A 27,096-nucleotide genomic window follows, 5' to 3' on the forward strand; every position below is an offset into this window, starting at 1 on the left:
TTGTTATTCTTATGTAGGAACATCGTCATGTTTCGTTTTTTAGTGGAGTTCTAAAACATTGACAATGAAAGTGGACATTCTTACAACCCTTCAACCTTTCTCATTGATTATTTTGGTTTCACAAATGTAAGGTCCGTTTAGTTTGCTTATATTGTTGCATCCCATCTCCCTGATTTGCACTTTCAAAAAAGTGATACAAAATTGCTGAAATTTATCTTTTTTGATAATACGTCATGGTAATGTGTAAAGATTTTTCATTTTGAAAAAAAAAACAAAACAAAAACAAGTTTAATCAGATCTGAAAGTTTATTTGTCCCTTATCAGACTAATAGATTATATGTACAGTGGATAGCGGACTTCGAACTGTCGAGCTGAAAAGCAGGAATGCATACCGTGTATCCACCCGCGATGTCAACCTAGTATTTGTAGAGATGGAATTGAAAAAAAAGCCAAAACCGATATATAAATGACTAAAATTCACGTTAATAATGTTCAACATTAACTTAACATTAATGTGCATATAAAACTAAATGATAAAATCAATAGATGTACGGTAACAGACGAATAAAAAGAGTTTTCAAAACAAATAAAACAAGTATTCCTTTTAAAGGAATGATCGGCAATAATGATATATTGATAGCTATAGAAGCAATCAACACGATCAGTTTATTTTAAAATATTAAAAAAGTACTGTATTTTTACAAAATATAGATTTTTTTGAATCTGTACACAATAATTTCATCATTATAAACCCTCAACAAATTCAATTTTGAAATAAATTTGGGGAAAGCCGTTCGTGAACTCATTGTCTAGTTTTATATTTTTAACGTAATTATTAAATGTTAATGTATCTTCTTCGGAATACTGAGTAGGGCTCTTCAAAGAGCATTAACACGTATACAAAGAAAGAGTTGTATTAAAATAATTTAATGCGACAGAAAAACATCGAATGCCATCATAACTTGCTATTGAGTTCGCATTATAAGGTAACCTTGTTTATAAATCAACCCGTCTTCCAAGCTACTATTATGGAACATCAATAGATCGAGTTCAGTTCATGGAGCATTTTCTCATGATTGAGGTCAGTTCATCGAGGTCAACTGCACTACTGAATGAATCCTAACGCGTGAGACAAAATGTGCATTCTTGAGTTGACAGGTCGAACTCTATTTTATGTATGTTTGCATCTCTTAAGGTAAATTAATTGAAATAAAACTGAGTAAAATGTTATTTAAATACTAAACCAAACTTCAAGTTTTATAAGAACTACTTATGCAAGCGGAATGTGTGCGCACGTGGAAGCATTTGCCAGATGCCTCATATGGAGACAACAGTGATCGGCCGAAGCCGATCACAAAAATTATATAAAAATCGAAATAGGTTTTTAGTAGGAACTATTTAATTTCAAAATTATGTTTGTAACTTCTCTTATTCAATTCAACATAATGGGAAAAAGCGTTCTTGTTAAGGTAAAAAATATTTTCAAAAAGATATGCAATAGATTTTCTATCCAATTTGATATATATTATAAAATACTTAAAATCTAAAGCACAGGAACGGATTAACTCTATTTTCAATACGGCCATTAAATCAGATCGGAATTAATGTAAATGATTTGTTGACTGGCTCAAACTTTGTTAACTAATCTATGTAGAGGGTTTTAGATATCTTTAGCTACATGTTATATTAAACTCACTACAGTACTTTTACATCAGCTGAAGAAATTCACGCATGTGAAATAATGTTGAAAAACGTATTACTGTATATTTTGATTATAGCAAGGTCAATGATTACTTGCACTACATAAAGTGGGTATTGATGACGTACACAGAATAGCTACATATAGCGACATAAGCGATTTTCATTGAGTTTTAATGATTGTGACGTAATATTGAAAATTCGATGTTCGTAGCAATCATTCATCGTATGTTTCCAGTATATCTGCGCAGAGAGAGAGAGAGAGAGTCCAAGTAGCGAGGTGGACAATGCACTCGCTTGTCACCGCTGCGACCTGAGTTCGATCCTCGTGATCGACAGTGTTTGTATATGATAGGGTATGGCGGTCGCCCGCTTGACACGTGGGTTCTATCCGGGTACTCCGGCTTCTTCCCACACCAATGACCCCCTCGAGCTAACATCTGAGGCCGTGCCAACAAGAGATATATCAATATAAGTTATGGAACTTGCTTATCAATCGTTGTAAAATAAATAATGTTCAGTTAGAGCGAGCCTTAATGATAAAGAACTAAAGAACTACACTTTTCAAACAAGCCATGTACAGTACCGTAAAAAAATTGAATGAACAGTTCACAAAAGAAACCGTACTGTTACCCCCCCCCCCCCCATAAACCGTACCGTTTAAATAACGTATTATTCCGTTCAAAAACATACCGCGCTGTGCAAAAAGCATGCAATGAGCAGTTGTGAAAAGCATGACCCGCCAAATCTTCCGTAGAAATCCATAGTTGTGTCCTTCTCCTTCCTACTGAGTTTATGCCCAAATTATCTGCAGTCGTTCAGTATATTACAAGTAGACGCCAAACAAAGAGAAACTTACTAGACAACTACAATTTATTTATTGTACTGGGTGCAGGACAATCAGAAATTTACTGGACTTGATTTAACAAGATGACTTCTTCACGAACATTTTTAATATAAAATGACCAAATAAATACCAACAGCTGAATTGGCAACAAATTGACAAAATTCATGTTTTGCAACAAAAAAGTGTTTAAAAAACAGTTCTATACATTGTTTGCGTTACTTGATTTTAAACAGCATAATTAATATAATAGTACGAAAAATAAACAATTGCAAAAATTGTAACAGTATATACTATAGCATAGAGCGCATACATGCACTGTACTATACAATTTACTTTCTACAATGTTAAAGCTTTCCACACTATGTTTGATTTGAGAAACATACAAAAAATACGGATTGAAAGAGTCGGAAAACAGAACGACTCAATCTCTGGTAGCTATCTGATACTATAGTATGTTCAACCATTATAGTACAGCAAAACTTAAGATTAGTTCACCAAGTTACTAAGCTTAGGGTTTCTGAACCATCATAATTACATGTGATGGATATATCCAGACTCCCTTGGACATCAACCAAGATAATCCTCTCGTCGATCGCACTCCATACAGACCGTTAACGTTTGCCTGATGGCAATTCCTGAACCACCATCCTCCATTGTTGGTGAAGGCACAGCTTCCGGTTGTGTTATCATAGTCATCCCATGCAGAAATCCGCATTCCATTAAAATAGCTTAAAGTTTCCGCTACAAAACATAAACTATTAAAAGTTTTGTTATTATTTATTATTATTGTTAAAAAGTTAGTACAGGTATATTAAGTTTCTATTTTTGAAAAACTAATCTATAATCGTTATCTATCATTCATTCATTGAGTGTTTAAAACGCTTCGCCTGATTATTAAAAAAATTGACATCCAATGTACATGTTACATGTAATAGTCTATAAAAATATTTTTTTATCAAAAGGCATATTACTTCATATACAGATATGAACGATAATTCTATGGAAATAACGTTCTCAACAGTTTTCCGACTATTTTATGATAAACATACTGCTTGATTAAATTTTTGGTTAATACATTTTTCATGTGATTTACTGTTGAAATCCAAATATAATTTACCACGTGCAACTGTACTATGAGTTTCCCCCACCCTGTCCGATGTGATGTTTAAATACATAAATTTTTTTGTACCAATGACATATAACAAAATTATATGAAAATTCTATAAGGATTTATTTTCTTTATAACTTTTACCTTTCATGCAAAAAAAATCACCCAAGACGTTAAAAGCGTTCAGAATCTATGTGCAAATATTATTTGTTATAACCTTCTCATTAGAACTATAGTTACATATAGATTCACAGATAACAGATTAGTAAGTTACATATAACTTATTATTGTAACTTATAATTACCGAATATTTTTTGCTCTATGATAACTTGATACATTAGGTACACAACTTAAATGTCATATAACATACATAACATTCCATAACATTACGTTACATGACATATTCCTCCCCCGATACTCCGTCTTAGACGGATGATGAAATGACATACTGCCATAGGCAGACAACAATGTGCATGAAACAAATAAGCGGCATCGTTCACTTACAAATGTTGCCTGTAAAATTGTTGAACTGAACTTGGAAGCCATTTGCTTCAGAAGCAACCTCAAACCAAGAGTATTGTCCAAAATAGCATATGTCATCAGCAAGAAGTTCAACATGTAGAATGTGAAATCCTTCCCATGTAAGTCTATGGATGGCTTCTTTCCCTGATTTGAAATTCCATCGCATGATTTTACACCAAGCAGCCCATTTCAATGAATTGACTTTTGTTAGAATTAAAAGTTTGATAAGTTCTTTCTTGGAGTGAATTTATCTTATGATATACATGTAAAACAAACATGCCTTACATTAAAAAGTAATCGTATCATTAGTATGATAGATAATTCAAAGTTAATTCATTACATAAAGAAAACTAAGATAAGAATAGATGTTAGCTAAAAAGCTAAAATCAACGATTATATTACCAATCCAGAACTCGGAGTCCAGAGAACCAAATCCAGTTTTGTACTCTTCCTTTGTTCTGTTGAAATTCACTGTTCCTGTACATCGTCGTTGAATTATATAAAAAGGCACATTTTCTTTAAGATACATGTAAAGTTCTTTCTTGACATCTTTGACTATTATTTACATTTAGTGCGTACTTCTCCTTATGTTTGCATTGGAAATCTGCGACATTCAATTTCCCGTGAATATAGTTAGCCTATTCATGCGCCATGAGCACAAATATAGAAGTTGTCACTCGTTTTGAGGGTATTTGTTATTGTAAGATTAAAGGAAACGTATAAACTTGAATAACTGATTTGATATGTATTGATGAAAAAATCATTAAATGATAAATCTTATCTACTTATTAATATTCATACAAATGAACATCAATATGAATACAAATGCTAAGGTTTGGATGTCGTCGGTCTTATAACACACCAAGGCGGTGCAGACAAATTATTATACCGCGTTGATGCGCGGTATTCAATTCATCTGCACGACGACGACATCCAAAAATAAGTATTTTATGCTAAAATTAAATACACTATGAATTTTAAGGGTTTTTCATAGGTGTTACAATGCAGATACAATTTGCCCTATTCTACATTTATAATAAAAAAATATTGTTTTAACCGCAATGTATTCGTTAAATTATCATAAAGTCAAAGAGGTATTCCTTACAAATGTAAAAAATAAACTGCAATGTTGAAAAGTTCACCGAAACATTAACTTAATTGGTCACGTGATCAAATCCTGTAAAGCCCGAACGACTTCCAGACGATTTGATCACGTACCAATCAACATTGCTGTTCATAACCTAAATTTACATTTAAAAAATAAAATATCCATCAGAATTATGTACTTAATTGCATTTTCATGTTTGTAATAAAGGAACATGCAAACCAGTGAGATCGTGATTTGTTCATTGTGACTTAAAAAATCGACCTCATGACCTGTGAAAAAGTTAACACAGAAATGAACGTGTTTGCTTCTCTGTAGGTTGAAAATACATTTACAAATTCAAATGATACTTCTTGAACAGAACATAACCTGTGTACGTTTTTTTAATGTACGTTTTTTTTTATATATATCTTACCATCCATTTCCTTCCATCTTCCAGCTGAATCATTGGTATTTGTACAAACTGGGTATCGAGTTGCACAGATTCTACAGACGATGATCGTTTCAGAAAGTCACATTGTGGTATATGTTCATTGTTCCCTAATAAAATCATTATTAAAACATAGAAAGTCATTTAAAAAAAACAAATGATCAGATGTACACATTATTATAATTGATCTAAGAAATGAGCGGTATGAAGTTTTTTTTAAGAAATACCTGAAAAAAAAAAAACATTACACGTTTAGATATTACGAAATTCTATATTTTCAAAACATTTTTTGATTGAAAATAAAAATGTAATTTTGCATTAGGTTATTTCAAACAATTAGAAAATTTTCAAGTTTGCAAAACTGAAAGTTAATATATAAATGGTCATTGTAATTTAAAATGCTCTACAATTTTCTTCTGAAAAATAAATAAAGGTAAAATCTATGCACATACCAGATTGATAATCAATCCATTTTCCATCATTATGACAGGTCATTTGTAAGTCGTGTTCATTTGATGACGACATGTATCCTTCTTTTAATTGGTAGCTCTTTACCAACCCTATTCCAAACACAGTTTGCGTGTTTGGTTCTATCACAAGGTCAGCGTTCAGGAAACTAGGCGGAGAGTTGCATTCTAAAAACGGAAAAGATTTTCAAGTTTCTGTATCGTTGAATTAAGGGTCAAATACAGGAATCAAATGAAATATGTTTGCAATTTTCTATTTAGCAGTATGAATAATGGAGAATTTAGGTAATTTGGAAAACCGTGGCTATTGATTTATTCATATGTATTTCCTAGAGGGAGAATTTTTAATGAAGATTTACAACTATATTTAGATATCTAAAGCTAAATCTTCAGAATAGTTTCTTTACGAAATGATTGTTTCTGACAACAAGGTTTAGTTCGATCAGTTGGGTAATGAATATACATTGTAGCATCTTTAATTATTCCTTTAGAACGTAAAGCGTGGTTTAATGAGTAGAAAGTAAATTTCTATAAGGAATCGTTGTATACTTTGTGAAATATAGCATTACTATTATTATACAATATCATTACAATTGAAATAAATGTGACGCACATTTTCGAATGGTGAGAAAAAATATACCCTGCAATTTTACAAACAGAACTAGTTGTTCCTATAACACCAAGACACAACTCATTTAGACTGCAGTTGTGATGAGCACAGCTTCCAACAATATCCTGAAAAAAAACCCAATCAAAAATATGTTATGAATACACTACACGCAGTTTAAGTACATTTAGAGTTGTAAAATTTAATTACTAACCCAGCTTAGAAGTGTTTAAGTGACTCTATGGAACATATATTAATTAATGAGCAATAATAAGTCCTTCTCATGTATGCTACATTGTACCTATACAAGCCAAACTGATGTCTTGCTTATTATCTGGTAGTCATTCTAAATATGACGTTACGTATACATTAAACATTTTTACCATATTCCACTGACTCATATGACTGTAGACATATTCTTTATCCTCTTCTATAAGGTCGTTATTGGAGACTAAGTAAGTGCTTACGGTTCCAGTATATAATAAGCATTCTGGATCTTCACAATTTAACTCGCAATGTAATTTAATTCTCGAGTAATTAATGAATAGGCATCTTTTTCTTCGAAGACACTGTTCTACACAGTCGATAAAATTCAAACTTTCTATCTTCAAAAAGACGCCATCTTTTCGTCTTGAGTTCCAGCGTATCTCATGGTACCCATTTATCTGGGTGCATAGAATATGATTTATTATTAACAACAAGCAAAAAAGCAAGACTCTGGTATTATCGATACCCATGTTACATGTAACAGTATTTTAAAAAAGCAAAATGATACAGGTGTCCTGTTCATATTGGTGACTAAATACAAAGGGCGGTGGGAGGGATGCATGGATTTCTTTAAAATTGACCAATCAATATGTTTGTTGGGTTTGAATTCGAACATTAGTTCTAATTGTAAAAGCCACTTCACATTTATTTTATAACACTTACTTTGTTAAAAATATTGGTTAATCTTGAACTTACTTGTTCGGTAGTTATATGATATTTAGCTTAATTTACACTGAAGTAATTTTCTTTGCTCATACTACTTAACACGAAAATGAAACAATGAACACAGTGCATTTTATTCAAGTATATTTCTTGTCACTAATGCAGTTCATGGATTGCCAAAAAAGTGCTTTCATCACCATGCAGTCTGTTTCCGGTTATAAAAGCATATCTAATCGATGTATTGTTTTAAACTTTACCCAATATTTATGCAATTGCTTCTCAAAATTGAACCATGTATTTACCCAGTTGATGATAATACAGGTATGTGATACACATTATAAGGTATTATGCTCTTTAATGGTACAGTAAAATCTTCCGCCATGTTCATATTCCCTGGGTAGTTTCTAGATAAGAATGGAAAGGGTTACCTCTAGAACTAAGTCAATTATAAAAATAGAGAAAAAACTTTAATTGTCGTTAGAAATAAAATACATGTCAGATATATCATTTGCTGGTACACGTTTTCTTCCTTTTGGTTGGATCATTACAAAATTGTGTTATAGTCCTGATTTTGTGAATTTGTATCTCCGCAGTAAAAACTAAAGATATTTCAAATTGATTACAAAAGAGCAATCCCACTGCCCCGAATATATAAAGAATAGAAGATATAATAAAAGATGTTAAAACATTTTTTTCTACATATGTTCAGCTTTTAAATTTATAATCCAAATTTATTATCTGAAGAAATGCTTTTAATATTTCAAAGTCTTATTTAATTTGCAGTATAATAACTTTTGATAGGGCGTTGTTGCGTTTTCCTGCTTTAAAACTTATAAGGAAAGCGATATTACGTCTTTTAGATAAATAGTAAAATGAAACGGTTTGGGAAATACGTGAAAATGACGTCTTTTGAACATGAAAAATACTGTGCTTATTTTAAATCATGAGTGAGTTGCCAACATGATATATAACAGGTTCAATAGCTCAAAACTATATTATATGTACGTGTATAAATATCGCTTTTTAAAGATTAAGATTTGTATTACTATGAAAAATAATTGTGGTTACGGCTATTCACACTTATTTTACACCAATCATTTTTTGATGAAATGCAGACTATCTATCAATACAAAACCTTGTATCGATATAAAACAGCCCTTTTTTCATGTCAATGCAAATTTATAAAATATTATTCAAAGGAATCACAATTTGAATTGTAGTTTTAACGTACACTTGAAATATTAATACATCTGGCATATATCAATGCTTAGATGTATGTGTCAAGGCAAAACTAATATTGAAAATATATCAGAAAAAGCGAAAATAATGAAAAACACGACAAATTGGTATAAGATGAATATTCAGCTCAACAGTCTCTAGCAATTGATATAATGTAGAATCAGAAATATTCGTTGAGGATTTAATTTTGTTATTTTCGTTGACAGTTTAAATCAACGAAATTAAATCCATGACGAGTAATAATAAGTAATAATGGATACAAACTTAAGAGATTACGATATGACGAAATTAAATGCAAACGAACTCTTATTTAGGTTTAAAAAACGAAAGTTTGACCCAACGAAAATCTGTGATTTTACAATATATTTTTATATTGGAGATATTACAAAAAAATTGTAATTTAAAGATATTTTGAACAATTTTGAAGGCAAGGCAAGCTACTGACAAACAAGTTGATAAAACAGGGCAATAATCAGTCTCCATTGAAGTCATTTTTTGTAAGTTTTATGGTCGATACAACGACCTAGTCAACATATATAATCTTCCATTTGGTCGCTTGCTGACTAACGTTTTTCAGACTTAATGCTAGACCATTATTACATGCAATTAACTAACTGTTTAGTCCTAACGATTTTTCTATTTCCCCGATTACGACAAAGAGCTTATTGCTCACCTTTGTGACAGGTCAGCAGAGGATTACTCCTCCATGGCAACTAATTCTACCTCAATCTATTTTTCCGTGTTTGCTCTGCTCCTGTTTTGTATTTTTTGTTCGACATCAGATTTTGAACACTGTTCGTTATCACTACATGTCATGAAATTATATCTAAATAGAAATTTCAATAACCCGATGTGTAATCTGCATCAAGAACAAGCAAAACTATATATTTAAAAATCACACTCAGAAAAAACACAATTTTCAGTTTGAATAGCATTTTATAAAATTCATAATAAGCACACTATATGATTTCTACATAATAAAACAAAGAAAATGTCTGGCCATTTGCCCTCTTGTTACTTTCATTGAAGTTGGATTCAAATTACTTGTACGTAGGTAAACACGACTTGAGTCAGCTATGGGCTCATTTTCATCCCACATGAAAAATGTCATTTCTCCACCGAAGTCATTTATCAAGGGCAAGGACCTGTCTTTTCTTATTCCTTGTAAGTACATTGTTTTCCCATAAAGATCTGGATGTAAAATGTAGAAAGCATTAAAATTATTGAATCGTCCGGTGCATTCTCTCATAAAAAATTTCGTTAAAAATTTACAGTAGTATACGCAGCTAAAAATGATTTTTATGAAAAAAAAAACCCAAAAGAACGCACACTTGTCAAAAGTTAAAACGTATCTCAAACTACATTTTTATGGAAATTCTAGGAAAAAATGTTAATTTTGTGATGTCTTGTTGAATACATAAATGTACATTGCGCATTTTGGCATATTGGTTAAAGCAACATACTGATTTATAAAAGAAATTTTGTTATGGTTCATGAAATATCGTTATTTCTTATCTAAATATGTTTAATCAATTAAAGGACTGTGTGCGGTTTTATCTACATGTTTCGCCCCAAAAGTTTAAGTTTTATGAAGAGTTTTGAAAATAAGGTGGAAGAGAGTTGAAATCATATTAAAAACAAATTGAAGTTTTATGGCAAAATATGGAGGTTTTCGGATGGTTTTTAGTCTGGAAAACTCTAAGCACAGGTTTGCTCAAGTACCATTTTTAGCTTGATGAGTATATTAATTTTATGAAGAGAACCCTATGTCAAAATCGTACTTGAGCGGACCTGCGCTCCATACCTCCGAATGCAAAATATAAGAAAAAATGACACTATTTTCATTTGCTTGCAAAATTGCGTAAATCGGGTCTTTTAGATGACGTCATAGATAAACAAACGAATGAGCAATGATGACAAAAATTAAGATTGAAGTGATAGGCATCTTCAGTACGATAATTTATAAAGATATGAATCATATACTCTTATACGCTTCTGTTTAAAAATTCGTTAATATTTGGGGCAGATATTTGACCATACCAACTATGGTCCTTTACCTATTTAGACCGACCACTCAAACTTTTTTGACCAGTTTTTGATGTCAATTTTAACAAAGACCAATAATTTGTTCTTGAATCTATAACATTGTATTAATTTTGACTCAAATTTCATATTTTCTCAAAAACTCTATAATAAATCAGATAAGGTATAATGCCAAATAAATTACTGAAATTACTGATACACAATGTATTTACAATTCAACTTAATAAAATCTATCAAAAATATTGTATAAGAAACCATAATTATATTTCAAAAATATTTTATAGTTTTTTTATCCGCTACTTACCGATTATATACTGTAAAAACACGAAGTCACGTTCAGAGTCCACAAGAAATAAGTGACTTCTAGGATCGTCTTGACTACACGCTGTTCGTGCCTCTTCGTATGTTTTTCTCGTTGTATGATACTTGTAACAATACTGGTGTGTTGAATTCCAGGTGTAACCAGGTGTGTTGCATTCGTGTACTGCAAAGCGAGGCTAACATAAAACTGATACTAATAAAAGACTACTATAGATTTCTATTTTTCGAAAGTTCTCAATTCTGCGATTCAACAAATTTATTTTTCATCTGTCTTAAAAAAAATGAAAGCAAGATTACAAAATCCTTGGGACGTGTTTCTCGCGATTTTAAGATGATATAATTACTTGCATTTAATTAGGAATCTACAGTGCTAAAAGGTTTAAATTGTCACGTTAACTTAATTTTTGAGACAATTGTTTAAAAAAGAATAGTTTTAAAGATTGTTATTATTTATGAATCACTATGAAGGAATACATCACACTTGATTAGAGGTAAACGCTTTTTCAGATCAAAGGTTTATCTTTCTTGCAAGAAAAATAAAACATTTAAAGTAGCATAAACATATTTTGTAGCTTATAGTTTAATGATGATTATTTTATACCAAACGTTAATATATCAAGAAAAAAGATACATACTATATCGAATAAGTAAGTTATACAGAAAGCAGGTATAATGGATTTATTTTTGCAAGAAAATAATAGAAAACTTATTTTTATACAAAGTATATTTTGAACACCATAAAATGATTAAGGACGACAAATTTATTATTTCTTTAACTGTGTTATTGAGGAAAACTTTACCTATTCAACATTATTTTAAAAACACATGTATCTTACATTTTCAAGTGTCAAAAGAATGTTAAAAAGAGAATCAGATTGATTCAGACAAGATTTTTTGGAAACAATTCATCATCATTAGGTTAGATTATTCAAATATTTTTTTTTTTTTACAAATATTACCTTTGTAGAAATATGAATCATCTTCGGAACGGTGAAACTGTAATCCTTTAGGGTGGCGATGTGTAAAGTGGTATCCATTACAAGTATTTTTGTTTGAAACAAACACAGACAGACATGATGACATTGACAAACAAAGAACCATGCATTGCATCAACGGAATTGTCTCATTAAATAAAGGTTCTTTCTCTGGAACAATATATTGCATGTCAAAATACTGCATGAAAGCAATTTCGAAATTATTCGGATCAGGTCGGGTGAAAACCATCACCACCGAAAGACTAAAAACCATCAACTTTAAGATGAAAAGCATGCTCAAAATTAGAGGTCGACCACACAATTATTTGCACCTTTTATATAACACAATACCATTGATTTTTAAATGGCGCTTCACTTTTGATCAGCTCAACTGTAAGAGTATATTCCCTCATCATTATCATTACCTCACTAGATAAATATTTTGAACCACATTATATTTCAATAGATAAAAACAATCTTTTATGAACAGTTTCCATTGGAAACTTTAGATGATTGAAAACAATATATATGTATCCAATGATCTCTGCGCGTTATAATGTTTTTGAATGTACTTTTCTTATATTCCAACACAATTAAAGAAAAGAAAAATGTTAATAATTTTATACTTCCGTGCATTTTTTAAGGTTTAATCTTTTAAGCTCAATTCTCTTCAAGTGTTTTCAAACTAACAACGTACAATCGATAACTCGTTCTTGTTATCCATCAAAATACACTTATAATCAAGGCGAGTTATTTTTCTTTGATAAAACAAACAACAAAATGTCTGACTATTTGGAGAATAATTTTTTCATTGTTCCTCGACAACACCGAATTAGAATGCATGTATATGTAAGCTGCTGTCCCTGGGAATAGTAATCTCAGTTTTGTAATCACAGTCAATAAATAGGTAGTATACATATAAAATGCATGCCGTGATATATTTTCTGGTTTTAGACTGTTGACACTCTAGCAAACAACATCATTTCTTTATATCTTGTCTGTTTTGTACTTGCAAAAGGAAACATGTATTATTGTCCCCGCTAACAAAAAATATGAAGGTAATTTACCGCTTAACATTTTCACCTACCAGATTAAGACTAGTTCGTCCCCAGATTGGAAATAAGGATATGACGTAATGAATATGGTTATACAAAGTGGGTTATTTAATTCAAAACACTGCCTTACATTACAGCCTCCATCCTCCCTCCCCCCAACGAACCCACGAAATAAAAATAGCTCAAAAAGTAGTTTCCAACATTCTAAAACAAAACGTTATTCCCATCATTTCAAAACAATGCTTTAAATTGGTAATATTTCATTTCAATTTAAATCTAAACTAGACATGTTTTATAGGCAATTAGACTTAAAGCAAACTTATTAATAAAGTAAATTGCATTACAACGTAAGATGCCTCCAGATACCTCACGTTTCGTGACAACGACAGCTGAAATAAGATGTCAGCGAAAATTGATTGTTTCTGGACAACATAGTATAATACTGTGGTATCAATACAAAATGTTAATTGAAATTGCACTTCAATGAACATTTTATTTCGTGGATCAAATTAACAACGAAATCCACGAAAATTGGGATAATGTTTGAAGACTACATCGCCAATGGAAGTAAACAATATATAACGACCACAGTTTGTACAAAATAAATGGTCTGATATTCTTTACTATGGTATCATTTTGAATTTTTGTGAAATAAAGGAAATCCACCAAAGGAAAATTTAAAACTTTAGATCTATAATTATTTTCCAATTAAATGCACTTTTAGTTACACTAAAGTCTATGAACAACGCATGTTTTATTAAGATGTAATAAAAAATAACTTGAAATTCGTACAAATTTCTTTGTGACTGAACGCATTAACTTTCTTTGTATTAAATTATGAAATAAAATATAAAACATTCATCTCAGATATTTTGCCAAATTACTTTTTTCGTCTTTTTATCAAGGGAAGACAAATCCTCAAAAAAAAGTTAAAGATGCAAAATGACCGGGTTTTTTAAATGTTGTTGTCAGGTGAATTTGGATCATTTAACATTCGTATTTATCTAACAATAAATACTTAATCAATTTAAAATGATTCAAAACCGTTAAATATCCCTTCATTATACATTGAATACCTTAAAATTCGTCCGATCTCGGCGAAACAGAAATTGTCAAGGAACTGTTAGACGTGAAGGGATGGCATCGACTTGAATTATACAGTCGTTCATATGTAGTGAAGGCTATTTTTGTTAGGAAAATCCATTAATGTTAGTCGACGGTTTTCTTCGGTTTCTTCCCAAAGCAAGGGCAAATGAGTTTACGTCTGCCTGAAAAAAAAGTTCTACTAAAAAGTCAAGACGATTTGAGGATTATTAATATATTCTTGTAATTGATATTCTCTGTGAAGCATCTACCAGCAAACATCGGAGGTATTCTATTTAATATTCTGCTCGTGTGATTTGCTTCTTAATTAGCAAAAACTAATCTTTGATATTTTACCTTTTGCTGTAATATAGGTCAAAAATTATTTACGTTAACTTATCAAAGATTTCCATTTTCTTTGTATTGATATAAAGATCTAATATAAATGACTTAACCCGTTAACATGACAATAAAAATGAGTGACGGAGGATTAGATGATAACTTAAAGGTAACAAGAAGCTTAAGAAAAATAACGCTATAAGCACCAATCTTGCACGAAATGTTTTAATAATAAAAAGAATTCGTGCCCAGCATTTTTTGAATTCATGTATAAGCTTTCCCGATATTGTTCTACAAAATGTAGAATAACCATGCAAACAAAAAGTGGAGAAATTCCGTATGCTAACCAGATTTAATGATTGACTTGCATATAATTTATAGATTCAGAATTTGTTTGTTTTGTACGTTATATGAAAGCAGAGTCTAAATATCTGGTAAAAATTGTTAACGTAAAATAAATTTAGCACATGTTCATCATGAACATGTATCGCAGAATAAATACCGTCGTTCTAAAAGCAAATTTGACCAAGATATTAAACAATTATTGCTGTTTTAAGGTCAATATTATATTTATGATTTATTACCCGAGATATACAATTTTAACCGAGGTGAATACTTTGCTTCTCGGGAAGCTCAATCCTCGTTTTGATCGAACCCTTCCCTTCTTTCCCGGGAAATAATCGATTTATTATAAGATTCAGCTACGAATTCCTACCAACGTATCAAATTGAGCAATGATTATAGTTTGAAACCACCGCCAGACCAGTTGATAAATATGATATTTTATTGAACAATCTAATTCTTATTAAATGTAGAGAAAAAAAAATATTGACATTCTAGGTTACGTGCAGGTGAATGCAAAGTTTTTATTTTTTTTAAAAGATTGTTAGATATCAGTTAGTTATAAAGCTATTAATTAATCAATTATAAAAAAGATAAATTAAGATGTAAGACACTTGACAGAAATGAATGACTGTAATGATATTCTTTCATTTAAAATGTACGTCTTTATTTAAATCAGTAATAGTTTTGTTGAATAAAATGATGTGTTGTGTATACAAACCTTAGATTTGTGCATTCTGTTTAGGTTTTAAATTTGATGTAATACATTGTGTCCAGGAAAATAGACTATTTGTTCCGAGGTTTCCACAAACTAATTGTAAATGTTGATAACCGTTCTTGTTTTGTTTGTTCAATAAATACATGTAAAAGGGGAAAGAAAAATAATAAAGAATATATCTTATTTCCTTCTAACAACATTCCCTCATTTATTAGATTGAGATAAAACTATGCGTAATTATCATAACACAGATACAGGTAAATATGAGTTAAACTTTCTACGCGATATATAAAATATTAATAAACCCAGATCTACGATTAACATATTGCAAATTTTCTTATAAAATCTACAGATATTTTAATAAAATCACCTTTTGTTTTCTAAAAATGATAAAAAAAAACCATGGTCGTCACAAATATCATTTGTATGCTATCCCAATTGTTTATGTAACATTGGAAAGGTATTTAACGCATTGGTTTCTTTCTGACATTTATTGTCAAGTCAGGGCTAAAGTCAACACCGAATATGAAGTCATTTAATATTGTATGTTTAGGTTTGTCGTTTATTTTGTATTTGACTTCACATTTAGCTGATGCCTGTTCTTGTGCAAGGTTGCCCGTATCGAAAAATATCGTCTGTGGATCGTCATATGGTAAGGAATAGTCATTTAAAATATCGACAGTATCGCTTAAAATGACCAACATTTCAAAATAGATTTGCAATAATTCCCCTCCATTTTTATGATCTTTTATTTTGTAAAAAAAAATATCAAATTCGCACTTCTCTTAAAAGAATCAAAGTAAAAGTTTTATTTGTTTACATAATATGATAATGCACACTTCCTCTTGATTACATGGTGTTTTATTTGATTTTCTGTATTCTACTGTTGAAGCAATTAAAGCAAAGGTGTTGAGAAAAGAGAGAGATGTTATTCAAGATGGTTTTCCCGGTTTCCAGCAAAATGTTTTTGTTTATACCGTGAAGATATGCAAAGATTACAAGGTATCGACTTTTTACATGTAGACAACTTGATCCTCGGTGATTTACATCACTGTTTGAAAGTTGCGTAAAATAGATAACTGCATGTTTTGTATATATTGCAACAAATCAGAAGTCTATGTAAGTGGACTGTTAGAAGATGCACATGATATATCAGTTTTCTTTGAAAAGATAAAATATGTATATTTCTAAAATAAAGATAATTAATAAATTTATGTACATGAATATACTAGTAATCTGTTTTAAATATACAAAGTAAGACGTTTTTAAGTGTTAATTAATTCAATCCTTGTTTCATTAAATAGAATGCAAATAGTTACCTTGGGACACAGAAAATTTACACTGGAGAAAATTCGGCAGCTTGTGGAGTTAATTTAAAACTTAAAGAAGTCTACCTTTTGACAGGTGAGTTAGTTTGATGTCTCATATGTTGCCCTCTAAAAAAGTTAATTTCAGTAAATAAAGTTAAATAATCATCCGCTCTTTCTTGTACTTTAAATCCTAATTCAAGAGTATTCCTATCTAATAATTGTCTGTAAATTGATGTATGTTAACACATTAGTATTTTGAAATCTAGGGAGCATTAGAAATAAGAAGTGGTGGATAGAACTCTGCGGTGGTGGGTATCAGGAAACTTCAATCTTAAGTGCATTTCAAAAAAGAGCTTTAAAACGCGGAATTTACCAGAAGAACTGTGACTGTCAGGTATCAATTTAATTATTATAAAAACTATTATCATAATTAATCAGTGTAACATAGTGTTTGTACAAAAAACACTGTTCATTAAGAAATATAATCCTATGTCTTTCTACTTGTTGAAATTCTTTTCGATGGCAATAATCTAGATACAAAATTGATTTTGTGATATTCATTTTATTGTATTGATTCAATGAGAACGTTATTTTTTAGATGCTGGTAAGGAATTCACGTAAAAATGTTTAGATAATTAGGTAGAAATATTAACTCCGACTTGCCAAACTAGGTTGTATACACGTTTTTTCCTATTTCTGTGATATGCTGCTTCATTTGATGTTAGTTAGTTAATTAGGAAAACAATTTTTTAATTATATAGCGTACTCATTATTTGGAATGCATTAAACGGGAACATACTGCTCTACAGCAATGTTCTTATACATTAGGATTTTTGAAATTGTACAAAACAGTATTTGATTAGAAAGTTTATATATTCAAAAATCCAATATTGAGACCTAGAAAATATTGATAGCTTTAATCAATATAGACATCTTTTATCCGGAGGCTTTACCAGGGACTTGAACAAATTTGATTTCTTGAAGAAAAAAAAACCAACAAAAAACAAAACAAAATAAAACATAAGCCAAAAAACCCCCCTAAAAACAAAAACAAAAACAAAACAAACATTCCCCCACCAATAAATAGTTTGAATTTATATTTCTTTATTACAGACAAGATACTGTGGTGATTCCCAGAGCGACCCGAAATGCTCAGCTCAAGAAAGGAATGAATGTTTAGTCACAGAGAACAGTGACTGTTTCAGGAAAAACAACGCTTGTGTTAATGTTTCTGGAAGGTGCCAGTGGCTAACCCAGGCTTGTCTAGGAAGTCCATATAACCCAGGGAAATAAAAACATATATACCTTTTTTCCTGTTTGCTTTCTTTAAAATTTGAATATGAAACTGTCCAAAATTAAGTTGATAATCAAGTATTGTAAGGCAACCCCGAATTTAATCGATTGTGGGTATAATGGTTTATTTTCAATGATGATGTATAGTGAAGTGTAAAGAAGGCTAGCTTTTTAAAAATCCAAGAATATCAGCCAGCGGATTATCAATTTTAGGTCAAAAGTGAATACATTATTTTTAAAGAATAGCAAATATATAGTTATATTTACATTTTCCAGTGTCTTTCCCTGTGATAACACTACGTATCTATTTTGTACTATATAAACCATAATACAAATGACGCAAACTTTCAGCGCCAGCGGCGTTTGCTTATTTATATTTAAATATTTAATCGTACGATGGCTTTAAATTATATATAATATAAGTAATAAGCTAAGGAATCATTCTTTGAATATTATGAGGTGATAATTTCGGTCGGGTTGAGATTTAATCTATCATAAAGCCTTTCGGGCTTTATTGGATTTGATCACCCCCACCCCCAGACCAAAACTATAACCTCATAATACTCAAAGAATGATTCCTTGTTCCTTATTTCAAAACAATCATGTTATGCGGAGATACATTAAGCCTGCCCACACACTTATTTTAAATGAAGGTATCGAGACGTCCTGTACATGTTGCAGTGTACAAGCATATACCAAAAACAATTAATAAGCAACTTTGCAACTGTGCATGCTGTTTTAAAATATAACTTTGCAAAGATTGATCCCATCATTTCATGGCCCCTTTCCACAAACCAGTCTGACCATATATTTCCTCTCCAATCTCACTATGAGATTTTGTGAGCTATATACGCAGATTCCGTACAGACTTTAGATACGGCAATGCGCAGTTTGACCTAAAAACTGACCAATTTCATAACTTTTTGCGAATTTCTCTAACACTGACTGTTTAATTCCTTTCCAACATTCAAATTTACGAAAAGGCATTTGTAGTTTCATCCAACATGTAATTAACCTAATTATTCAGCCCGCGGGGTGACTAATTACTCCACCTTAGACTCATTTTTGTGCGCCTAAATCGAGTTACTCATTAAAGTATGCACATGGCATCACCGAATGGCGAACAAAAATAATTATAATCAAAAATCAAAAACAAAGAAGATGATAACATAAAAAAAAATGATCTGATCAGCAATGTGTTAACAAACAATGGATTTTCATTTATAACAATAATGCAAAATTTAGCAGCAATTTTCAAGACTTTTAGACCAAACGCTTTTAATATTTGCCAAAGTCAGCTTTTATATTAATCGAGGCAGTGTAAAACTTTTGACGTTTTTATATACGATGACAGAGTAACGATGACGGTTAATCTATAGAAAAGACTATCTGCGTGATTATTAAACAAGTGTTAAACAAAGTATGTATACCTCTAATAACGTACTCCTTTACTATATGAGGGCCTCTTTTGTATATATGTCGAAAATGTGCGTTATCTTGATATTGTTTAAACTACACCCAAATGAGTTATCGCATGTCTTTTATCTTACCAATAACAAAATTAATTTTGACGTCATCGATGAAAATTACTCCTTACACAGTGAAATACAAGATAAATTTATTTAGTAGAGTTTTTTTTGCTACTTTATTAATCTTGAAATATTTCTGTATCAGGGCATTATCCTGCCAAGGTCAACTTCGTATTGATAAGTGAAATCTGCACGTAATCGATCTCTGAGAATATTACTGTTTATTATTCTCCCCAAAAAGTTTTTTTGGATGTTAGCTACGGATCTAAGATATATGGTTGTCATAAATAAGGGATCATTATTGATTTTTGAAAAAGAAGTAAATATTAAACATTACATCAGCGGAATCAATAATCAGAGACTTAGTGACTGCATTATCAAAAGCGTTTATTCCAATGTAAAAACATTTAATAGTTTGCAGCGTTCAAAGCGGGTGTCACTTATAAAAGAAAATAATATATGCTGTTTTTCTTTGACGTCAATCAATGCAAAGAAAAAACAAAGTAAATTGTGTTCTTTTAAATATAGATCAGCTAAATAAGAGTCTTAGAATACCGTCCGATTCAATCGATAACAAAACAATCTAAGAAAGCATATACTTTATTAACGACATATATTTCGATAATCTTGGTAGTTTTAAGAACTAAGTATTATGAATAACGCGTTTGAGGTCAAGAAAAGTTCCCATCCATAGCCATATTGACAAAGAAAGCTGTAAAAATTGTTTTAGTGTTTCATAAGTTCTATTTTAAAAAACACCACAAATTCATCCAAAACATTTGAAAGATTTATTTTGTGTTAATCCATGAATACCAAATATGCACTACAGAAAATGTAACAAAATATGATAGGAAAAAAATCTGAAAAATAGCACGCAACTTATAGTTTTCCGTTTGGTTCAACATCGTAACTCCTTTCGAACTAAAAAAAATTGATAACTAAATGCAGTGCTAACTATACTTGTTAAAAGATAAATCAAAGCTTAAATCATATACACGTCAAATCCTCCTAATTTTGAAAAGAAAAAAATCAGGGACCATGAAATATTTCATATGGCAGTGTCGAATTCGTCGTTCATAAGCTAAATATAAGTTCGTGAACTTAGTAGTAGAGAAACAATATCCATAATCAACAGTACTTTTTTTCTTAATATACAAATAGAAAACAAATGAGTTCGAATTAGGAATTCAAACAAAATCAAAAATTACATGTAACCTGCTTAATTTTAAATTTTATTATAGATTTAGAGTATAAAAGCATGACTTTTTTTAAAATCAAAAGTACACATATACATGTACATGTTAAAATCAATAGTATATTCTCACTAAATAACTAAAAAAATGACGTAAATTAAACTTCTTTGTACGTATAATTGGATTTCAATAATACAAAATGGACGCTAAATAAAGGGGGTTGCTAGTAGAACAGATAGAAAGATAACATGTAGTTTTATGAATAATTGAGAAATAAACCAGCTGGAGAAAATTACCAGAAACTGTTTGTTGCAAAAGATATTTAGGAATTTAACTAAACGCAAAATTGATCTTGTTAACTCTATGCTATGCTGAGAAAATTACCCCAAATTTGTTCTTCTTAGTTTTTTAGCTCACCTGAGCCAAAGGCTCAAGTGAGCTTTTCTGATCAAAATGTGTGCGTTGTCTGTCGTTGTCGTTGTTGACGTCGTCAGCGTCGTTTTGTAAACTTTTCACATTTTCATCTTCTTCTCAAGAACCGCTGGGCAGTTTTCAACCAAATTTGGCACAAAGCACTACTAGGTAAATGGGGTTCAAGTTTGTTCAAATGAAGGGCCACGCCCTCTTTAAAGGGGAGCTCATTGAGATTTATTGAAAATTTGGTGGTATTTTTCAAAAATCTTCTTCTCAAAAACTATTCGGCCTGGAAAGCTTAAACTTGTGTGGAGGCATCCTCAGGTCGTGTAGATTCAATTCTGTTAAAATCATGGTCCCCGGGGGTAGGGAGGGGCCACAAGAGGGGGATCAAGTTTTACATAGGAATATATAGAGAAAATCTTTAAAAATCTTCTTCTCAAAAACTATCAGGCCAGAAAACTCAAATTAAAATGGGAGCATCCTCAGATAGTGTAGATTCAAGTTTGTTCAAATCATGGTCCCCGGGGGTAGGGTGGAACCACAATAAGGGGATCAAATTTTACATAGGAATATATAGAAAAAATCTTTAAAAATCTTCTTCTCAAAAACTGTTATGCCAGAAAAGCTCAAATTAAAGTGGAAGCATCCCCAGGTAGTGTAGATTCAAATTTGTTCAAATCATAGTCCCTGGTGGTATGGTAGGGTTACAATGGGGAAATGGATTTTTACATAGGAATATATAGAGAAATTCTTTAAAAATTTTCTTCTCAAAAACTATTAGTACAGAAAAGCTCAAATTCGAGTGGAAGCATCCCCATGTAATGTAGATTCAAATTTGCTCAAATCATAGTCCCTGGTGGTATGGTGGGGCCACAATGGGGAAATGGATTTTTACATAGGAATATAAAGAGACAATCCTTAAAAATCTTCCTCTCAAAAACAATTAGGCCAGAAAAGCTCAAATTATACTAGAAGGATCCTCAGGTAGCGTAGATTCAAGTATGTCCAAATCATGGTCCCCAGGGGTAGGGTGGGGCCACAATAGGGGGATCAAGTTTTACATAGGAATATATAGAGACAATCTTTAAAAATCTTCTTCTCAAAAACTCTTAGGCCAGAAAAGCTCATATTAGAGTGGAAGCATCCTCAGGTAGTGTAGATTCAAATTTGTTTTAATCATAGTCCCTGGTGGAATAGTGGGGCCACAATGGGGGGATAAAATTTTATACAGGAATATATAGAGACAATCATTAAAAATCTTCTTCTCAAAAACCATTAGGCCAAGAAAGCTCAAAGTGATATGTAACTATCCTCAGATAATATAGATTCAAGTTTGTTCAAATCATGGTCCCTGGAGGTAGGGCGGGGCCACAATGGGGGATGAATTTTTATATAGATATATAGAGACAATCTTTAAAAATCTTCTTTTTAAAGACTGTTTGGCCAGAAAAGCTTAAACTTGTGTAGAGGCATCCTCGGGTAGAGTAAATTTGCAGTTTGCAAAATCTCAGTCCCTAGTGGTAGGGTGGGGCCGTGATGGCGGTTTGAATTTTTACATAGGAGTTTATAGAGAAAATCTTTAAAAATATTCTGGGAAAGTTTTCGGTCCAAAACTCAGTACTTAGTGTAAAAGCACAGGTTATGTAGATTTAAGTTTGATGAAACCATGATTCCCTAGAGAAAAGTGGGGCCACGAAATGGAATGGGGGGGGGGGGGTACAAAGGAGGAGAGAATAATCCTCTTACAGGAACAACAACAAAAGGGGCTTGGTATTTTACCCCAAAAAAGAGATGGATAAAAATTGGCAGATTTTCCTCTTTTTTTTTTTTTAGCAAGATCTACTGTACATAGTTATCAAGATATTTTGATACTGTAGAGCTAATTTGATCAGAAATAAGGCAATTGTTGCTCAGGTGAGCGATGTGGCCCCTGGGCCTCTTGTTTCATTTTTCTTTTCACAAAACAAAATGTTTTCTGGCAACACTGTTTATGTCCCCCCCCCCCCCCCCGGGGATGAATATAATTGTCCTCTGGTCTGCGTCAGGCAACAATTCGCCTGATTGGGGCTTAACATACTGTAAAAATGGTTCTTTACTCGTTGGGCAAATTTACACTAGTTACGCGGTAAGCCTAAAACTGCGTACAGTAAAAATCTAAAACTTTTGGAGTGGTATTTCACGCATCCGCACACGTAATACTTGGACGCATAGTTTGACTATAGAAGAAGCGTGCTTAACCTGCAGCGTAAATAACCAAGTTATCAGTTATTGCTGTTGCCCCTAAACCCCGTCAATATCTGCAATATTAAATAAGCAAACTGCATGTTTGCTACATAATGTAACACAGAAATTTTCTATAGATTTCTCCTCGTGAGACCTCCATTAGCGTTGAATTTGAGAAACTTGTACGTAAGTAAATACTTTCAGAATGAGATTCTGGTTCATTTTCATTCCATAGGAAAAATGGTATTGCTCCACCAAAGTCGTTAAGGAAAGGCGAGGACGCGTCTTTTCTCATTCCTTGTAAGTACAGTTTATTACCATAAAGATCTGGTGATAAAAATAAATATCATGAATTTATCATCATTCTAATTTGGTGTGTATTTTGCTATTTTTCTTTGACAAAAAATAACATTAAATTAAAAAAAAATCAGAAAAAAAATCGAGTGTGTGCCTCGCTGAAAGGCCATTTCAAGATTAAACAGAAATCAAACCTAACTTTGTTAACATTTTGATTAATCTAATGACATTTTTGACATTAATTAAAAAGGTAATAAAAAGCAATTATAAACTGTCTCCTTATAATAATGTTTAATTTTATTTACAAAAAAACAAACAAACAAATCAAGAGAAAAAAACACACACAAAAAAGCAAATACAATGTATGCATTACATCTGTTTTAAATGATTTAAAAACTTTACCTTCCCGTAGTTAAACCACAAAAGGTTTTGCTTTTTTAATTTTTTTTTTTCAATTTTTTTTATTAATGCATTAAGACGATATCTCTAATGTTTAACAAAAATGGAGTGTAAGTCGTCGAGTTATATGACAAAAATCGTAATAATGCCCCTTTAAAAATAATGCGATCGAGGTAGCACAAATCTTGTCTCACAATACATTAAGTTTCCTGGAAAAGGTTTTTTTTTTTTATAAGAATTAAAATAAGTAACTTACCAACTATATGTTGTAAAAACACGATGGCACTTTCTGAGTCCACAAGAAATAAATGACTTCTAGGATCGTCTTGACTACACGCTGTTCTAGCTTCTTCATATTTTTTTCCAGTAGTATGATACTTGTAACAATACTGGTGTGTTGAATTCCAGGTGTAACCAGGTGTGTTACATTTATGTTCTGTAAAGAAGGTTAACCCTATACTGATTTAGCACGATATCAAAACGAAAATTGGTTTGATTATAACAATAGTTAATTACTAGTATTCAATATTCAAATACACGCCTGTAGTACCAATCTCCTCAGAGTTCAAACAAATGTCCAAAAATACATTTTTTTAATCATTAAATAAGATAAGATCAATTGTTATTTTAAGGTATTACCTTTGAAGAAATATGTTTCCTCACTGGAATTCAAAAACTGTAGTCCAGCTTTATAGTGATGTGTAAAGTGGTACCCTGTACAAGTTTCTCTATTGGACACAAACACAGACAGACACGATGGCATAGATAAACAGAAAACCATACATTGCATAAATGAAATTGTTCCATTAAATAAAGGGTCTTTATCTGGAACACGAAATTCCATATCAAAATACTGCATGAAAGCAGCTTCCAAATTATTTTGTTCGGTAAGCATAGACATCATAGAACCGATCAGCAAAATATCACTGAGACGAACTGCATGACTTTTTAATTAAGATAAAAGACGGTCTTAAAGTTTTCCTTTTTCATAATTTTCCACTTATATTTTAAACGACCGTGTAGTGAGCGACCTGCGCGTTAGGTTCCGTTCGTCATCGAAAGCAAGATTTATATCTTGCCTAGGTTGCCGATTGGTTAACGCGATGGCCGCTAATTGCGAATAGTAACAGGTATATTCAGAAAATATTTCAACCAAAATAAGATTTTAAGAAATGGAAGAAAAATTAGAAAGATGTCGACAGAGGTAAAATTAAAAAACATTTTTGCATTTTTAATTATCAAGAAAGATTATAATACGCTATTTCGAGCAGAAGAGATGTTAAGTGTATTATTTTTAAAAAAAAAAGTTTCTTTGTTTTGTATTGTGCAATATAGCCCAGTCTCTCTTACATCATGTTATAGATGTATACGTTTAATTATATCATTATCATATTTTTATTTTATCAAAAAGATGCATCGGATTCTAACCCGACATTTATATAACTTAAAAAAGACCCCCCCCCCCCCAAAAAAAAAAAAAACAAAAAAAAACAAACAAACAAAAAAACAAACACTCCTTTTTACAAACTGCTTTAAATCATATACAGCCTATAATTACATTTAGTATGTTCAAAAATATTGTTATTAAAGTAGATTTTTGTTTTCTCCTTTTGAAGTCCAATTGAAATTAATTATAAATGAAATTATAGATTATGCTATAACATATACATTTTATCTATCCTTTTGTTTTATTTTCATCATAGCTTAGTGGCTCAGTTGGTTTATGAACGGTATATCACGAGTTTATATCTTAGTTTTGTAGGCTTTTTTCACATTTACTAAACTTATTGTTGAAACAATATTTTCTTAAAATTCAATTTCACACATTTTTGGCCTATTTTACTTGTATTATCTTTCTCTCGTAATTAAATAATTCTTGACTGATAGTTGAAATTATTTTGATGTAGTGGGCCACTTTTCCTCTTTACTGTCATATAACCGGCTACCTTATGTGGACTGAAAAGTCGTATATAAAGAAATAAAACAGACACCTTTTCTTCTGATTTAGTTTAATTAAGAACTTGACCACACAAAGAATTCACATGTATGCTCCTTTCTACATGTATAGGCTGGTTTAGGTCATTCGTAATGGATACCATTAAAGCTAAACCCCGTACAACTTTTTAAGGTTCTTTAGTATTTTCTCCAAAAGCTTTCAACTTTTATCTTTATCAGTTTAAGTAAAATTGAGTAAATGTGTTTGATTCTTTTTTAAAAACTTAGGGCAAAATTTTCTCCATATTTGACCTTGGTTAGATCTAATAATACAAGGTAACATGAAACGTCTAAGTCTCCTAAAGTTTGATAATACTAGGTAGAAATGGAAATGAATAGTATTTTGGGCCGTTTTCTAATTTTCTTCTAGATATTGCTCTAGTGAAACAACTTATGCAATCTCAACATATGTATTATTCTATTTGTTGTTCTTTATGAATACTTTACTTTAATCTAAAAATAAAAAAATCCTTTGATGTTGCACCTTTCTTTGTAATATAAAGCAGCTTTGATTTCAGTTTACGTATTGATTTTCAAAGATCAATGGCGGCATTTTGGACATAAAACAATGAAAAAAGAATGGGATTTTCAACAATTAGTATCAGGAAGATT

General features: G+C 31.2%; 3 protein-coding genes across 5 annotated transcripts; 1 reads left to right on the forward strand and 2 right to left on the reverse strand.

Annotated features, from left to right (window-relative positions):
* Positions 1-2,935: 2,935 nt before the first annotated feature.
* LOC128158167 (fibrinogen-like protein 1) lies at positions 2,936-12,496 on the reverse strand. 3 transcript variants are annotated; one of them, XM_052820918.1, is made up of 3 exons: positions 9,998-10,202; positions 6,163-6,345; positions 2,936-3,286 (listed from the first exon to the last, which is right to left on the reverse strand). In XM_052820918.1, the coding sequence occupies exons 1-3, from the start codon at positions 10,200-10,202 to the stop codon at positions 3,054-3,056; spliced, it is 621 nt and encodes a 206-aa protein (XP_052676878.1). In that variant the 3' UTR covers positions 2,936-3,053. The 3 variants fall into 3 exon arrangements, 2 of the variants coding, with proteins under 2 accessions (XP_052676878.1, XP_052676877.1); XM_052820917.1 differs by lacking the exons at positions 2,936-3,286; positions 6,163-6,345 and adding exons at positions 11,301-11,480; positions 12,277-12,496 and having other exon boundaries at positions 9,914-10,144; XR_008239926.1 differs by lacking the exons at positions 2,936-3,286; positions 9,998-10,202 and adding an exon at positions 5,701-5,820 and having other exon boundaries at positions 6,163-6,274.
* A 3,857-nt stretch (positions 12,497-16,353) lies between these two features.
* Positions 16,354-18,431, forward strand: LOC128158576 (uncharacterized). Its single transcript, XM_052821471.1, has 5 exons — positions 16,354-16,480; positions 16,721-16,830; positions 17,133-17,232; positions 17,405-17,532; positions 18,252-18,431. Exons 1-5 carry the CDS (start codon positions 16,354-16,356, stop codon positions 18,429-18,431), a joined length of 645 nt encoding a protein of 214 aa, XP_052677431.1.
* A 5,468-nt stretch (positions 18,432-23,899) lies between these two features.
* On the reverse strand, positions 23,900-25,348 carry LOC128159219 (uncharacterized). The gene is made up of 3 exons (XM_052822286.1): positions 25,129-25,348; positions 24,746-24,925; positions 23,900-24,120 (listed from the first exon to the last, which is right to left on the reverse strand). Exons 1-3 carry the CDS (start codon positions 25,346-25,348, stop codon positions 23,900-23,902), a joined length of 621 nt encoding a protein of 206 aa, XP_052678246.1.
* Between the last annotated feature and the right edge of the window lie 1,748 nt (positions 25,349-27,096).

Source organism: Crassostrea angulata, chromosome 8, assembly GCF_025612915.1.
Source record: "Crassostrea angulata isolate pt1a10 chromosome 8, ASM2561291v2, whole genome shotgun sequence".
NCBI classification, from domain to species: Eukaryota; Metazoa; Mollusca; class Bivalvia; order Ostreida; family Ostreidae; genus Magallana; species Magallana angulata.

Excerpts from the sequence above, each read along its gene's own strand:
- LOC128158167 (XM_052820918.1), bottom strand. The coding sequence starts at position 10,202 with ATGAGAGAATGCACCGGACGATTCAATAATTTTAATGCTTTCTACATT. Across the intron at positions 6,346-9,997 it reads TCGTGTTTACCTACGTACAA|AATGCAACTCTCCGCCTAGT; the intron begins GTAATTTGAATC and ends TTCCGTTTTTAG. Across the intron at positions 3,287-6,162 it reads ATGGATTGATTATCAATCTG|CGGAAACTTTAAGCTATTTT; the intron begins GTATGTGCATAG and ends TATGTTTTGTAG.
- LOC128159219 (XM_052822286.1), bottom strand. The coding sequence starts at position 25,348 with ATGCAGTATTTTGATATGGAATTTCGTGTTCCAGATAAAGACCCTTTA. Across the intron at positions 24,926-25,128 it reads GGAAACATATTTCTTCAAAG|AACATAAATGTAACACACCT; the intron begins GTAATACCTTAA and ends CCTTCTTTACAG. Across the intron at positions 24,121-24,745 it reads GTTTTTACAACATATAGTTG|ATCTTTATGGTAATAAACTG; the intron begins GTAAGTTACTTA and ends TTTTATCACCAG.
- LOC128158576 (XM_052821471.1), top strand. The coding sequence starts at position 16,354 with ATGAAGTCATTTAATATTGTATGTTTAGGTTTGTCGTTTATTTTGTAT. Across the intron at positions 16,481-16,720 it reads CGTCTGTGGATCGTCATATG|CAATTAAAGCAAAGGTGTTG; the intron begins GTAAGGAATAGT and ends CTACTGTTGAAG. Across the intron at positions 17,233-17,404 it reads AGAAGTCTACCTTTTGACAG|GGAGCATTAGAAATAAGAAG; the intron begins GTGAGTTAGTTT and ends TTTGAAATCTAG.